This window comes from Lissotriton helveticus, chromosome 3_2 (assembly GCF_964261635.1).
Source record: "Lissotriton helveticus chromosome 3_2, aLisHel1.1, whole genome shotgun sequence".
Taxonomy (NCBI): Eukaryota; Metazoa; Chordata; class Amphibia; order Caudata; family Salamandridae; genus Lissotriton; species Lissotriton helveticus.
Window position 1 is genome coordinate 21,260,007 of NC_136062.1, and position 16,130 is coordinate 21,276,136.

At 43.8% G+C, this 16,130-nt stretch overlaps 1 protein-coding gene across 3 annotated transcripts in view; it reads right to left on the reverse strand.

Annotated features, from left to right (window-relative positions):
- GABPB1 (GA binding protein transcription factor subunit beta 1) overlaps window positions 1-16,130 on the reverse strand; it is a 634,768-nt gene that overhangs the window by 522,281 nt on the left and 96,357 nt on the right. For all 3 annotated transcript variants that reach the window (XM_078684756.1, XM_078684755.1, XM_078684754.1), the window contains exon 4: window positions 7,794-7,961. In XM_078684756.1, the coding sequence (XP_078540882.1) occupies window positions 7,794-7,961 (168 nt within the window). The remainder of the gene's footprint in view (window positions 1-7,793; window positions 7,962-16,130) is intronic.

Below are 16,130 nucleotides of genomic sequence, written 5' to 3' on the forward strand. Positions count from 1 at the left end.
GGCCGCTAAAAGTTAGTCTTTCTTGGTTCCGACAGTAAGACGTCGAGACCACATCCGAACCCAATGGCGGAAAAAAACAATCTGGGGATGGAGCCGATGCCCATGCGCACTGTAGTCCAGGGGAGGAGCCACCTATCTCAGGATACTTCGAAGACTCTTCCAGGACAACAATGTGCAATCATCCGAGCCCAACACTAGGCGGCGATCTAATGCTAAGATATGAATTTAGCAGCCCACATGCCTCGAACTCTATCTTCCCGTTACAGGTTTCCTGTTTCTCGACCACGTCCACCATGGTCAAGACCACATGGTTATGGTCACTAAATATAGACCAAATTGCTGTGTATCCTCAGACCTTGGCACCCAACACGGAGCTAATAAAAATATAATCAATGGTTGACAATGTTCCGTTCCCTTTAAAAGTAGGTACAGCCTCTTTCCATATACAGGGGAGTATTAATCCATTATCAGCCATTAAAGCTTCTGAAAATTCTCCTTGCGGGGAATGCTCAAAGTGGATGTCTCCCTGATCCAGGGGGCCTAAACAGTCCAAAACCTGACAATTCTCAGGGCAACCATGTACATTAAAATCTCCTAAGACAATAGCCGAGAAAGCGTCTGGGTGGGCTTCTCTATAGTTGTCTAGAAAATGATTTAAATTAACAAGGTGTTCTGTGGCAGTGGCTCTATCAAATGAGTTATAAAAGTTAATGATCAGAATAGTGCCCGCATAGCCAGAACCAATTTGCACTGCCAAACAGTGCGGTGACCCCGTGTCCAATTTAGTATGGGTACCTGAGATACTGGCGGAAACCAAAGTCACTAACCCACCCTTTGCCCTGCCCATACTAGAGGCAATTGCTGGAATAAAGTGAGTTGTATAGCCATCTAAGCATAGCAAGTTCTCAGTATCCCATGTTTCCTGCAACCTGATAATGTCAGCCCCACATAAGGAGTTTCTCCATAGGACATTGTCTAGTTTGTTTTTTAGGCCTGCAATATTCCAAGTTAGGATCTTGGTACCTTCTATAGTTTCAATCATACCCTCTCTCTCTTTGGTGGAGGTACTTACTTCTAATAATTCCTTCTGAACCCCATTCGATTGAACAGCGATGACAGATGCTTCTGGGATCGCAAGTCAGTCAATTTCTTCCAGGTTCGAGAATACCTCAAATCTATTTTGAACAGGTACAAAAAAATCACAAGGGCCTCGTACCTGGGGTGGTTGCCTACGTGCTGACCTTTCGTTTATCACAGCTAGGGGGTTTCTATAGAAAACCCCTAAGGGTACAATACCAATACCATCCTCTAAGCCATGCCTCGTTACCGCCCTCTCCAGGATCAAATTAACAATCTGTGGTGAGGCAAAATTCAAAACTACACAGTCCCCTCTAAAAGTGTTAAGTGACTTTCCTACCCAAGGAATCCTACGTGTCATTTTAAATTCTATAAATAAACAACTCCCCAAACCAGTCAGATTATTTACGTGGTGTAGCACCTTATTTCGCAAGGACGTCCAATGTTCATCCACATCACTCTGTAGGGGGGGAGCGTTTGTCAAAATGACAGTATATGGGGTTGCCTCGGGGGGAAGATTTAACCTGTCTGTTAAACGCTGATGTACATGAATACCCCGACCCGGTGCATCAATTATACCATCACGGGAACCATCCCTTGATCTATCATTAGGAAGCGGGCCAGGCTTACCGCTTGCATTCGGCGCGGGGGCCTTAGTGGTTGCAATGCCCCCCGCATCAACCGCTGTAGGGTTCTGCATAGGCATGGCCCCCATAGGCCCGGTCGAGGCAATAGATTTACTAGATCCTCCTCTCTGTAAGTTACCTGCAGGGGAAAACAGCTGATGTTCAATTTTATCCAACCTAGAGTCTATTTCAGAGAGTTTAGAAGAGATGGGTCTCAATAATTCTAATAACTTCTCTTCAATTTTAAATACAATTCGATTCTCCAGGTCACATGACATCTGCTCTGACCCTACCTGAAGACTAATGTCTAACGGACTGTGTACACTTGAACCAACAGCCTCGCGTGCACACCCCTTCTTTCCCCGTGAGCCACTCCCCTTTTTGGACACTTTACTGGCCTGTTGTAAGGTGGCTGGGATACTACCCGCTTTCCTCTTAGTTGAGATTACATTAGCCAAATGCTCCCCCCTAATAGCTTTATTCATACGTTGTTGACGAGTCCATATTTTAGGTGGGGAAGGGGGGGTAAGGGGTGTATCCCCTTCTTCATGAGAGTCAACTTCAGGTGGCTCTAGTGAGGGCATTATGTACCCTGAGGTAATGATGCGTCCACCTGGCCCTCTCTATTGTCCACAGATCCATCTAACTCTAACAATGCCACTGGGCCAGTAGCAGGAACACCGATTGAAGAATGACGATGATCCAAAGAAAGGCGCCTTTGTGTTAATTCAATCTCCCGGCACAAAACAGACTCAGCTCCTATCAAAAATGCATCAAGGGTTCCCACTACCCGTGAGCCCCCCACCCCCTTATCACCGCTTTTACTCATGATCACAAATAGTTGCCAATATTTAAATAGCAAAATATAAGACACAAGGATCAATATAAATGCACCGCCGGGACAAAGCTAAAAGTCACTAACCACTTTCAAATGTCACAGGAGCCTAATGTCCAGAGGAAAGGGATGTGGCCCTGCCCTGCCTTCTCCTGGCTTTGACGGGCGCGGACGGGCCCGCCCTTGGCCCAGGCTTCACCCGGGCACGCCCGCGTGCGTCCCGCGCCGCGGGAGGCGGAAGATTGAGGTATCCAAATTCTAAGACCTCAGGAGCCGAATCGCTAGGTTGAGCTGCATGGGGTCCGGATGCATGATCTCTCCATGATTCTGTGTCAGTAGATGTGGAGAGAGTTTTAATTTTTGATGTGGTACTACTGAGAGTTCTAGTAGTGTGGTGTACCACGGTTGTCTTGCCCACGTTGGTGCTATGAGAATCAATATGAGGGAATGTTGCGGTAGCTTGCGTACCACTAACGGAATGAGTGGGAGAGGTGGAAAAGCGTACGGAAATTTATTTGACCAACTCATCCATATTGCATTGCCTTTGGACAATTGGTGTGGATATCTGGCGGCGAAGCTTGGGCATTTGGAGTTGCGGTGTGTAGCGAACAGATCTATCTCTGGTTGGCCCTACTTGTGAAAGAAAGGTAGAAGAACTTGAGGATTAAGTTCCCACTCGTGTATCTGTTGTCTTTTAAGACTTAACAGATCCGCAACTTGATTGTGAACTCCTGGTAGATGTTCTGCTAACAAAGATTTTTTGAGGAATGGCCCACCTCCATATGCTATGCGCCAGCCGGGAGAGCTGTAAGGAGTGAGTTCCTCCCTGATTTTGGATGTAATACATGGCTGTCATACTGTGGGTGCTTGATTTTAGCCTTGCAGAAAAGATTTTAGAGCTAGAAAAATGGCTAGCAACTCCAGATGATTTATGTGGAGTAGCTTTTGTTGCGGTGTCCATGTGCCCTGTACTGTGTGCTCTTCTAAATGTGCTCTCCAGCCTGTGAGAGATTAGTCTGTGGTTAGCACCACCTGTGGAACTGGCTCTATGAACGGCCGGCCCTTGGAAAGGTTTTTGGTGTTCCACCACTGCAGAAAGTGATGTGTCCGGTCGTCTACCACCACCAGATCTGTTATTTGTTGTTGAGCCTGGTTCCATTGGCTTGCTAGGTAGTCTTGCAGGGGGCGCATTTGGAGTTTTGCGTGTGGCACTATGAAGATGCAAGATGCCATCATTCCAATTAATTGCATGAACACTTGAGATGGTAGTGAGTGTTGCGTCTGGAATTTTTGTATAAGAGCTTGCTTTGGAGATATCTATTGTGGCACTCAGATACTGTTGAGACATGGATGGTTGGAGATGCGACTTTTTATGATTTACTGTGAAGCCTAGTTTGTGTTGCAGGCAGATGGCCTGATGCGTGCGCTGCACGCACTGGTGGTATGACTTGGATTTTATTAGCCAGTCGTCTAGATATGGGAAGACATGAATGTTGTCCCTTCTTAAGTGTGCTGCTCCTACTGCTAGACACTTTGTGAAAACTCGAGGTGCTGTAGTTACTCCGAAAGGGCGTACTTTGAACTTGTAATGCTGACTGTCCAGTACGAACCAAAGGTACTTTCTGTGAGCTTGGTGGATGGGAATGTGGAAGTAGGCGTCCTTGAGATCTAAGCTGGCAAGGAAGTCGCCTTGTTTTAACAGAGGCAGAACCTGCTGTAATGTGACCATATGGAAGTGATCAGACTGTATGTAAATATTTAGGGGTCTCAGGTCTAGTATAGGTCTGAGGGAACCGTCCTTTTTGTGGATAAGAAAATATAGGGAGTAAATTCCTGTGTTTTGATGGTGTACTGGAACTGGTTCTATTGCATTCTTTTGCAGTAGAGATGCAACCTCTTGTTTTAGGAGAGTGAGATGCTCCTGTGACATGGGACGCTGTCTGGGTGGTATTGTTGGAGGAGTGGAAGTGAGCTCCAGGCAATAACCTCACTGAACTATGTGTCTCACTTACCTGTCAGTGGTGATGGAGTTCTAGACGGGGAACATCCTTTACAACGCGGATGTTACCCCGCAGTGCAGTTACGACGCGTCGTTTACAACGCAAGTCGTAACCACAACTTGCGCTGGAGGGCGCTCTAGGCTAAGGAATAGTAGATTTACTATTCCAACACATTCCCTACTGTACGTAGGCTGGTGTTGGAATAGTAAATTTAACTATTCCTAAGTCCAGCACCCCTACAGCGCAAGTCGTGGTAACGACTTGCGTTGTAAAAGACGCGTTGTAAAGTACCGCGATGTAATACATCGCGTGGTAACAACGTACATCCGTTCCAGACAGGTAGGAACTGTTGTAATCTCCCCCCCGACAGGAGTGGAATGGTCTGGGGGGAGGGGAGGGAAGTCACTGCTTAGGAGTGGAGGCATTGCGGTTGTTGTTACCTCTGCATCTACTGTGGTTACCTCTATATCCTCCCCTGTAATAACCTCTATTGGGCGAGGATTGGGTGGGCGCTTTATAGGAGGAGGAGTTGTCTGTTTGAAAACTTTTGGAGGTGCCCCCGTAAGAAGAGGGACGAAAGGACGCTCGGGTGTCTGAGTTTGTAAGGCCCCCGTGGATTTTGCTGTGTACGTATCTTTTTTCATTTTCTCTAGTGCATTATCAACTGTAGGACCAAAAAGATGTTGCTGGTCAAAAGGTTGATTCAGGATACTGGTCTGTACTTCTGGTTTGAACCCAGAGATGTGTAACCAGGCATCTACGTAACAGTATGCCTGTATTTATTGCCCTAGAGGCTATGTCAGAAGTATCGAACGCACAACGGACTGAGGTACTGGTAATGACCTTGCCTTCTTGTATTAAGTCAGAAGCCCTATAATGGGCGCAATCATATCTTGCTAACAGTGCTTGTGTTAGCAATTCTCCAGACATTGGCTGCTTGTGAGATGGTGCGTTTTCCTAAAGCATCTAAAAGCTTGGACTCCTTATCAGGGGTGAGAGCAACCCTTGTTGTCTGAGAGTTAGCTCCTTTCCTAGCGTTTTAGACTACTAATGAGTCTAATGGCAACTGGCATTTGATGTATGCTGGGTCAGTTGGAGCTGCTTTGTACTTCTTTTCTAGTCTTGGGTTAATTACCCTGGCTATGACGGGGTCCTTGAATACCTCTGGTGCACGTTTTACCACTCCCTTTAAAGTATTGGTAATGTGGTTGTGGTTTTATGTGACGAAAGTAATGTAGTCTTCCTCTACTGGGTCAGGGTGTAAATCCACCCCATGAAAGGTGGCTGCCCTATGAATGAGTTGCGTAAACCCTATAGTGTCATCTGGAGGAGATGGCCTAGAAGGGTATGCGTCATCGTGTGGCAGATCTGGTGCATCTGGCGCGTTATAATCTTCCCAGGGATCATCTGATGGCCCAGGAATATTGTCAGGGTCATCTGTGTCATCTATGTGTTGCTCACTTTCCACCCCATGTGAATAATTATCCTCATCTTCATCATCCTCTGGTGCAGGGCTGTGCGTGGTGGATGGTGAGTGTGCCAGGGAGATGTCCAGTGGTAGCTCTGGCAGTGGTGAAGGAATTCTTATGAGGGAAGTTTGAGCATGTTTTTTTAGAGGAACTGGAGGTAGTTTGGGAGAGTCCATTTTCCTTTTTTCAGGCACTGTAATTATATGTCCAGTCTTTGGATGAATACGAAGAGTCTTTTGTTTTGGATCTGGCCGGAAAAGCTCTTCTGTGGAACTATCTTTTTTCGGCACTGACTTTACTTGCCTGGGGCTGAATTGCTTAGAAGGTTTTGCATTGTCTATTGCAGTCTTTGGAGCAGATCTTGGTTTCGGTTCCGAAGACTTGGTGCGTGCCTCTTGCTCGGATTGGATGTTTTCGGATCCAGAATTATTGGTTCCGAAGCACGTTTCGGATCGACAACTTTTGGTGCTGAAGTGTGTTTCAGTGCACTTTGAGACGACTTTCTTCGGAACCGGAGTTGGCTTTGGTTCGATAGTCTTGGAAACTGTTTTCGGTGCTGAGCTTGTTTTCAGCTCGACCCGTTTTGGTACCGAGGGTTGCTTCGGTGCCGGAGTTAGTTTCGGTTTGAGGACCTTTCGCTTGTCGGGACCAACAGACGGACTCGAGCCCGAGTCGCCTGGAGGCTTTTTAGGATTCTTCGTTGCCGAGCCAGAAGGCGGGGCATCGGAAGTTTTTGAACGGTGTGCACCTGGACCTGGAGGTGGAACCGAAGCCTGTCCCGGTATGGATTGGAGCCTCGTCTATGATGAGATCTGGTGTCGATGAAGAGGACTGCGCCATGACTCGTCGAGCTTGATAGTCTCTGATGGTTTTCTTGGACCGGAACGAAGCGCAGTCCAGGCAATCTCGGTTCTCGTGCTCTGGAGACAAGCACAGATTGCACACCTCATTTAGATCAGTGTGGTGGAATTTGTGTCCATACCGAGGGCACTTCTTGAAGGGTGTTATTTCCATAAGGTAAGGGCCCAAAGGCGCAGTCGGGCCAGACGAACGCTGGAATCGAGAAGCGCAAGCCTTTCTTCGACGCGGGTAACTGGAATCACGATCGAAGATGATACCGATTGTATGATGTAGGACTGGAAGTCAAAAGGAGATCGGTAACGGGACCGAATGATAAACACATCCGAGCCCGATGGCGTAAAAAAGCAATCTGAAGATGGAGTTGATGCCCATGGACACTACGCTCTACAGCAGGAGTCATCTACCAAACAAAGACTCTTCCAAGACAACAACAAAGTGTAATCATCCGGGCCCACCACCAGATGGCGATAAATGCACTAGTGTGTGGTCTGCAGCCCATATGCCTCGAACATATATATACACACACATACATATATACACACACATACATATACACACATATATATATATATACACACACACATATACATACAATATTTTTTACAACTATATTATTGAAAATAATAAAAACGATGTTCTTAATAACGATATTTCTTACCGGAAAACAAATATGTTGCCAATATTTCAGCACCACAATATTTTTTTGATATATCTGTCTTGCGATTTTTCAAACGGTATATTTTGTCCAAATACCAATAAGACTATAACCCTCCATGAACTATACTCCCTAGTCTAAAGAAGAGCAATAACAATTTGACACAAAACATATACAATTTATGCAGCATTATTGGTTGCTAATGGCATGGATCTTACAGAAAACAGAATGATTTAAAGGACATGACGTGCAATGTACAAATTAATTTACCTTCAGAAGCACTTCCACTATATTTGCGTGACCTTCTGCAGCTGCCATGTGTAATGGAGTTCGATCAACTTTTGTGCGAGCATCCCTACTCACACCCGCTCTTAAAAGTACTTCTGTTGTTGAGTAATGCCCATACTGTGCAGCCAGATGTAGTGGAGAGGTCCCCAGCTGTCATCAGAGTGAAGACAACAAAGGTAAATTTAAAGGGGCATTACTTGTTCATTTAATAACACACTGTATTCATAGCCTTGTGTAGATGTTGTAGTCAGAAATATTAATTTACCTGCAACCTAATCACAGTACTAAAAAGAACTTACAAATATAATGTTGAATACAGAGAAAATGGTGACTCAATTGTAACTCTAGTACTCGTTCATGGGAATCATCACTGAAGTCAAAAACTCAATAGTTCTACTTCGGGTTGTAAGACATACAAACAAAAGACCCCATTATAAACCGTGAGAGATAGACGGATGCAAACAGGTCTGTGGGTTGGAGTGAATTATGGACTATTTAATCATCCTGGTTTCATTGTTTAGATATATAACTTCCTTGTTTGTTATGTATAGATATAAGAATGATCAGGAAACAGCCTTTACAACGAGGTAAATACATCCCATGCATTTGCCGCGCAATTTTTAGCACGCATTTTTTTTTACCGCAATTATGCATTTACATCGCATACCAATACCACGATATTAAGGTAAATTGGGGAGGGTGGTCGGTCTCCCCCGCCCCAAATACAGTGTTTTTAAATATAAAAACAATGCAAGCTATTGGCATGCGATGTAAATGCATAATCGCGGTTAAAACTTGTGTGCTCAAAAATGCGAGGCAAATGCATGCAAAGTATTTACCAGCTTCGTACCGTCGTTCAACCCAATGATCACAAGAACAATAATAATTCTCAGACTCTAAATCTGTTGCTGCTGGCGACTACCTCAATCTGATGCTTAAAGAAAATTAAGGCTATGTTTGAAGTTCCTTCCAATGAATGTAGGCACTTGTGGTTGGTCAAGTATGACATGGTTCAAATGCAGCTACTGTCTTTGGAGAGGTATTATCTGCTTTTCAGGAATGATTGGAGCTGCAGGGAGGCTACTTCGGGGTTTACCTCAACTTATGATGAAACAATCAGGTTAACCCCTTCCGTGCTAATGACAAAGCCAGCTCGTCATGGGCGTTACCTGCGCTACGCGGATGACGAGTTGGCTTTGTCACAAACCGGCCGTTTTTAAAAAATCAGCGCACAGCGGGAAAACGCGGTAGCGGTTAAAGACCACCCAAATCGGTGGTGAAGTAGAATTCTATGTGTACAAACGGGAATTATGCAACAGAGGTAAGGTTTTTCCTCAGAACTATGAGGTGATTAACAATAAGCTTGTGAGTACAGAAGTGCTCTTTTAGATAAATGGGCATATAATAGGAATGCTCAAGACAAGCTTGCAGAATCTTGCATCTTTAGATCAGAGAACTTTTAGAAATGTGCTGGCTGGTAGAAGATCGGGAACGGCTGCATTGAAACTGTACTGGATAAGGCTCATTTTGCATCGTTATATGATCTTGGAGATCCTGATGCTGCTAACTATCGTACCTGTACTTAGACTGATTGGTGTTCCCACAGACCTACATAACCTAACTAAGTAAGATTCTTTAGACAATTTGCAGTTCCCTGGTGTTGCTAGCGACTTGACACCTCTCGGTAAGCATTCCTATCTTCCAAAAAGATGAGCTGCGATAGGCCCATATCACTCCTAGATTCATCAGTCACGCTCCTAGAATGAATGCTGCTGCAAAGACTGCACAAATGTCTAATATCATTGATATTATGAGGTAGTATAATTTCATAAGTTAAGCAGGGTTTCCAAGAGGGGTTGGACAACCAGGAACAATGTCGGATAGCTTATCGGATAACTGCAAAGTTTGCTTTTTAGGTCTTGTCTATGCAGCACTAGCTCGTCTTTGCGAAACTTGCAGTATTCAGGATATGGGCTTTAAAAGCTCCACCTATTTTCAAGTACTGCCCCATTACAGAGCTTATGAGCACTATTTCTTTCTTTGAGATGGAGCACTGGAGACCAGTGCATGGTTTACAGAACGCTGTTGTAAACAGGGCTGTAAATCTTGCCACATTTGCTGTGCATTCAAAGACCGAGGTCCGTTTTGGCCGCAGCTTCCTACTCCACCCTCGTGCTTTAGAAACACACGTCCTCTGCCTTCTCAGAGCAACCACAAACTGCTCTGTAGAACTGTGAGCAGTGTTGCCATATGTTCTTGAAATAGTTAATTTACCTCCAGGTATCTTTTTTTACAGAAGGAGCTTCAAATGAGAACACATTTGGTAAACCTAGAGACCTAAAGTGAAAAGGTGTGTTTTATAAATTTCTCTGAGCAGGATCAACACCCAAAGGAACTGTCTGCAAGAAATCAATCACACAGTTTTCAGCTGGTTAGAGAGGCCACAGCATTCCATCTTCACCCTACAACCTCTCTGTTCTGTCAACATCCTATGCCCCTTGCCTGCTACCCACTCCTCCCATGACAACGCTCCCTGAACAACTTTTCTGAATGAAAACTAATATGAATGGTTTTTTTCCTATTTCAGGCTCCAGACAAGAGCTTAAGAGAAATGACAAGACCAGATTTACTTCGTAATGAGGTGTAATTAAAATTATACATGACTTCTGGATTTGCTCAACTGTGAAAAATCGGACTTCGCACATAGCCATGAGGGTGAGGAAAGAAGACGACGAACTGAAGCGCAGCGTCCCTTAAATGGGCACCGTGCTGTTAAAATAAAAGTCGTGTGGCCGTTTTGCGACAGGGGAAGGGAGGAGGAGCGGAGGAGAGAGAGAGAGGAAAGACAGATGGCGCATGGCGCAGGATCGATTAAAGCGGACGAGAAGGGAGCAAAGGAGCCAGATGGCAGCTGGGGGAGCGGCTTCCTTTGAAGTCTGATGCCGAGGCATGGTGTGGGATGTGGCTGGTGAGGTTCACGCGCCTGGCTCACATGAACTGTACCCGATACGCAGCAGTTTGGGTATACTTTTGAGAGCCTTACTATAATCGACAAACAAGCATTGCTAAAGCAATGCTGTAGGTCGAGACTTAAAAACTGAAGAGGGCGTGCCCGGGCGGGTCTTACGTGACCGCGCAGACGATGCCTGGGCGGAGTCACGTGTTGTCGCCCCGCCCCCCGCTGGCGCACAGGGATGCTGTGGCAAAAAAGTTACCAGATCCAGTCTCACGCCTGGTGGAAGGAATCTGCGGCTAGAAGTCTCTATCAGATCCACGGATACAACATTCGCTGAAACAGTCTGAAATTCAGTTAAAATGTAAAGCCGGACCACATTGGCCAACAGCAACAGCACATGTTTTGCTACAAGAGTACGTTTGTCTGAGGATTTGGTTCTAATTTAGTTCTAATTTTGGCTCAATTCAGGAACTGTTCTGGGTTTAAAAAGTGTCAATGGGAGATCTTGTTCTGATCCCATCAAAATCAGGTTTGAGTGACATTTGAGACATTTGTCTAGCATTCCTTGTCAACTTCATGCAGTCTGACTAAATCCAAATCATAGGAATCGTTTGTGACCAAGTACATTATGAAGTGTATGCTCCTCATTTAAGATCTACCTGTAATCATGTAAAGTATTAATACACGATGGCTTAGTGAGATAATGCTTGTTCTTGACATTTAGAGTGATTTGAGTGTGACAAATTAAAATCCTTACACTTTAGACTCAAACTTCTATCAGTTGGGTCAGGAATAGCTCTTTCAGCATATGTAGGAAAACATCCTTTCATTGAATGACCTAACCTGCATATGAAACTGGCATCCAACATTTTTTACTAGTCCAGCTAACATGTTCATCTAGTTTACGTTCTGTGACCAAGGCCTGTCCATGGTAATGCCAAGGTCTAGAATGGGGTTTTGACCTAGAAGGGGGGCACAGAACATGCCCTTTTTTTGACAACTTCTGTCAGTAAGAGACTACTGTCCTTGTTTTGGTCAGTTGACAATGCCAATAGCTCAAACTTGTGTAAATGTGAGACCTGTTGAATTGTAAATGCCTGTTTGAAAAAGGGGCTAATGAACCTAAAGTGTATGGAGCTATCCTTAGCAATTTACATGGTGGACTGCTCCAAGCTTGGAGTCATCACGAAGAACCTTAGAGCACATTTGTATGTGAGCTATTTGTTAAAACAGACCGATGAACATTTACAGGCATCCGTGGGCCTTGGCAGAAATGCTACCTTCAACACGATTGAGGTGTGTCACAAGGATGTATGTTGCACCCCTCAACTTTTTACCCAGCATATTAGAGGGTCTGAACAAAGCATGCAAGGGTGTGCCTGCATGTTCTGTGAAGGTAGGTGCTAAACCTGTCCCACTGATTCTTAATGCGTATTTATCTCATTCAGTACCACGACCTAGAAAAGTTGATGTCCAAGTAGTATGATGACTGTATATAGGCATTTTGCCTGAAGACAAATATAAGAGAATTAGAGATAACAGCCTGACAAATGGTAAAAGGAAAGATACGAGAGTCAAGAACAGCCAGCTGGAATGGTTTGAGTCCTTGTCTGTCTGATTGTTGTTTTTGATCCAAAGTGTAGGTGATTTTCGCCATTAAACAGAAAACATTAGACCTGCATAGAGACGTCTCCAGTCAGCCCCGCTGAGCTTCCATAAGGCAAGTATCAAAGATTTATTTTCTTCTCTACTTTTCTGCACCATGAGGCGAATTTTCAAACATTTGTTAAATGAAATGAGACCAAGTTTTTTAGTCTTTTATTGCTAACTACATTAGCTACCCATTTTGCTGTTAACAGGTTTGTGGACTGCTTTCATAGGTGCATCAATGATGCATTTTTTTCTTTCTCTGATTTTTTGCCTAGTCTGTGTCTTAGCCGCTTAGAAGTTAGGATTGCTTTAATATACATTTTTTGAAGATATTTAGTCAACATAATTAATTTATAGCAAGTAAATCAATGGAAACACCGGTTTCCATGAAACAAACAGAACGCTAATGTATGATGAGAATTTGCCTTTCCTGGTTTTTAGGTCTCGCTGAGCCAATGCGCTTGCGCATTGCTCCGGCGAGATTCTAGTAAGCGGTCCAAAAAGTCTGCCAAAGTGGCAGAATAGACACAGGTCTCGTTCGACAGGCGCATGCACAAGGCCAGCCACGTCACACACCACCAATTGTCTGTGCCTCGCATCAGACTTCAAAGGCTGCCGCTCCCCCGCCCCGCATCAGACTTGAAAGGAATGCGCTCCCGCTCCCCCGCCCCCCACAGCCGAGAGCTTGTTTGTAATTGCTCACATTACCAAACTCACCGTTTGCACGATTACTGCCCGCACCTAGCCGCAATACCCTCCCTGCCCGCAATAAACTATTACTCCCTCTTAGAATAACCTCAACTTCCACACGATCCCTTTTAGTAAGCTGATTATACAATGTCCATACCTAGCCGTTATTCTTGCACAAATGCACCTACCATCACGGCACAAAATCCTACCAGCCCAATATTTGACTTGCCCTCTCACGACCCTATTATAGCAGCACCCTTTTGGAATTCCTCGTTAAGATACCGCATAACAACCGTCGCTCACAAAAATGCACCCATAACACTTACCCGAACAATCTACCACTCGGCTTTGATAATTTAACGACGGCTCGTGCATGACTCCTGCACTTATGTGTTTTAAACTAATGTGATAGTTTTATTACACTATCTCTCTGCCCGCAAGCGCACCGTGGATGCTTGAGTAGTGCTCCCTTTCCTTCTTCGTAAACTGCATATTGTTTACGTATCGCGGCTCATGCATGACTCCTGCACTTATGTGTTATAAACCTTTGTGATAGTTTATTGACACTATCTCTCTGTCCGCAAGTGCACCGTGGACGCTTGATTAGTGCTCACTTTCCTCCTTTGTATACGGCATAGTGTTCACATATCCCCGTCTAAATCAGTCTCGCTCTTCTTTCCCTTCTCCCATCTCGATGCCCACCCCGCCCACCTTTGGATCCGACATCGGGAAAACAACAAACTGTAAATATATGCCTACGTCCGTTTAAATTTCTGCTTGTTATGCCATATGCAGCATCTTTTCTGACATGCTCTTTCTCTGCAACACTTCTATCTCTTGTCACCAACGTTTTTATTGATTCATTGTAAAAAAATGTTGAATGCGATTACTGCCGCATATTGCTTCCCTCTCTTTTTTCCTCATGCTCCGGCACAAATGCTTATCCCACCCCTTCCACCCCATGCGCTTGGAAAACCTCTTGAACCTTACATAAAATCTGCCGTATTCCTAAATAATTTCTTTGCGACCACTCGCAACACACATCTCGGGGATATATATTATCAAAATGCAACCTATGAATGTATAACCTTAATGTAATGTCAATATGGTTTTTCCGTCATGTACTTTGTTGCAGTCCATATACCTCCTTCTGATGTTGTCTATATAATTTCTACATGGTTGAATGCCTATGTCACTATCTTCACACCCAATATTCCATCTGATAACGTTTGCACTCTCCTGTACCTTCCATTTCCTATCTAAATTGACCTGATCAAATATGTACTAATATGATACACATGTCACTACTGTTCTCGAGCTTCCCACCACCACCTCTCCAGTCTCTTTACTCTCCTCACCCCCCTCACCCTCACACACCCTCACACACCCTCACACACCCTCACACACCCTCACACCCTCACCCACCCTCACACCCACTCACTCTCACACCCACTCACTCTCAAAACCCTCACCCCCCCTCACAACCCTCTCACCCTCACACCCTCACACCCCCTCACCCTCACACCCCCTCACCCTCACACCCCCTCACCCTCACAACCCTCTCACCCTCACTCACCCTCACACTCACCCACTCACCCTCACACCCCTCTCACCCTCACCAGCATAGCATACCAAAACATAGCATAACAAAACACAGCATAGCATAGCATAACAAAAAAAGCATAGCATAACAAAACAAGCATTTGCAATGCGTCTCGCATTAGGAAAGTTTGAGCTATTGGTATTGTAAATGACACATTTTGTATTTGTTTTGTTTTTGAAAATCGCGAAATTAATAGCTTTGTCATTTACAATGCCAATAGTTATAACTTTTGCAAATGTGACACCTATAGCATTTATAATGCAATATGTGTTGTATTTCCGTGACTTAGATGTATTGATATTACAAATAACAATGGCTTTTAATTTTTTCAAATAATTAATACTTAAATAAAAGTTATTGTAATTTATAATGGCAATAGCTTAAACTTTTGTAAATGTGCTTTTGTGAAGATTATGTTCAGTGTATTTTATTGTGACGAAAATCCAAGAACAGAAGTGAAATATTAACATGTTTTTGTTACATTTGTAATAAAGCTTGAAACATTGAGAGAACATATTTGAACCAGTTGTTGTTGAATTGTTGCACAGATTTATGCTCTGGTAGTGCACAGCCATGTTGTGGTGCCCCTCTGTGATGCTGTGGTGGTGCCCCTGAGTGATGCTGTATGCTATGCTATGTTTTGTTTTGCTATCCTATGTTTTGTTTTGTTATGCTATGTTTTGCTATCCTATGCTTTGATTTGTTATGCTATGCTATGCTGTGTTTTGTGATGATATGCTTTGTTATGCTATGTTTTGTGTTTTATTATGCTATGCTTTGTTTTGCTATGCTATGCTTTGTTTTGCTATGCTATGATATGTTTTGTTTTGCTATTATATGTTTTGTTTTGCTATGCTATGTTTTGTTGTGTTTTGCTGTGTTTTGTTATGCTGTTTTGTTGTGTTTTGCTGTGTTTTGTTATGCTATGTGTTGTGTTATGCTATGTTATGCTATGTTTTGTTATGCTATGCCATTTTTTGTTGCGTTTTATTATGCTATGCTATGTTTTGCTATGCTATGTTTTATTATGCCATGCTATGCTTTGTTATGCTATGGTTTGTTATGCTATGTTGTGTTTTGTTATGCTTTGCTATGTTGTGTTTTGTTATGCTATGCTATGTTCTGTTGTGTTTTGCTATGCTATGTTTGGTTATGCTATGCTTTGTTATGCTATGATTTGTTGTGTCTTATTATGCTATGCTTTGTTTTGTTATACTGTTATGCTATGCTATGTTTTCTTATGCTATGCTTTGATATGCTATGTTTTGTTATGCTAAGCTTTGTTTTGTTATGCTATGCTATTTTGTGTTTTGTTATGCTATGTTGTGTTATGTTATGTTTTGGTGTGTTTTGTTATGCTATGCTTTGTTGTGGCTATGCTAGGCTTTGTTATGCTATGCTATGTTTTGTTATGCTTTGC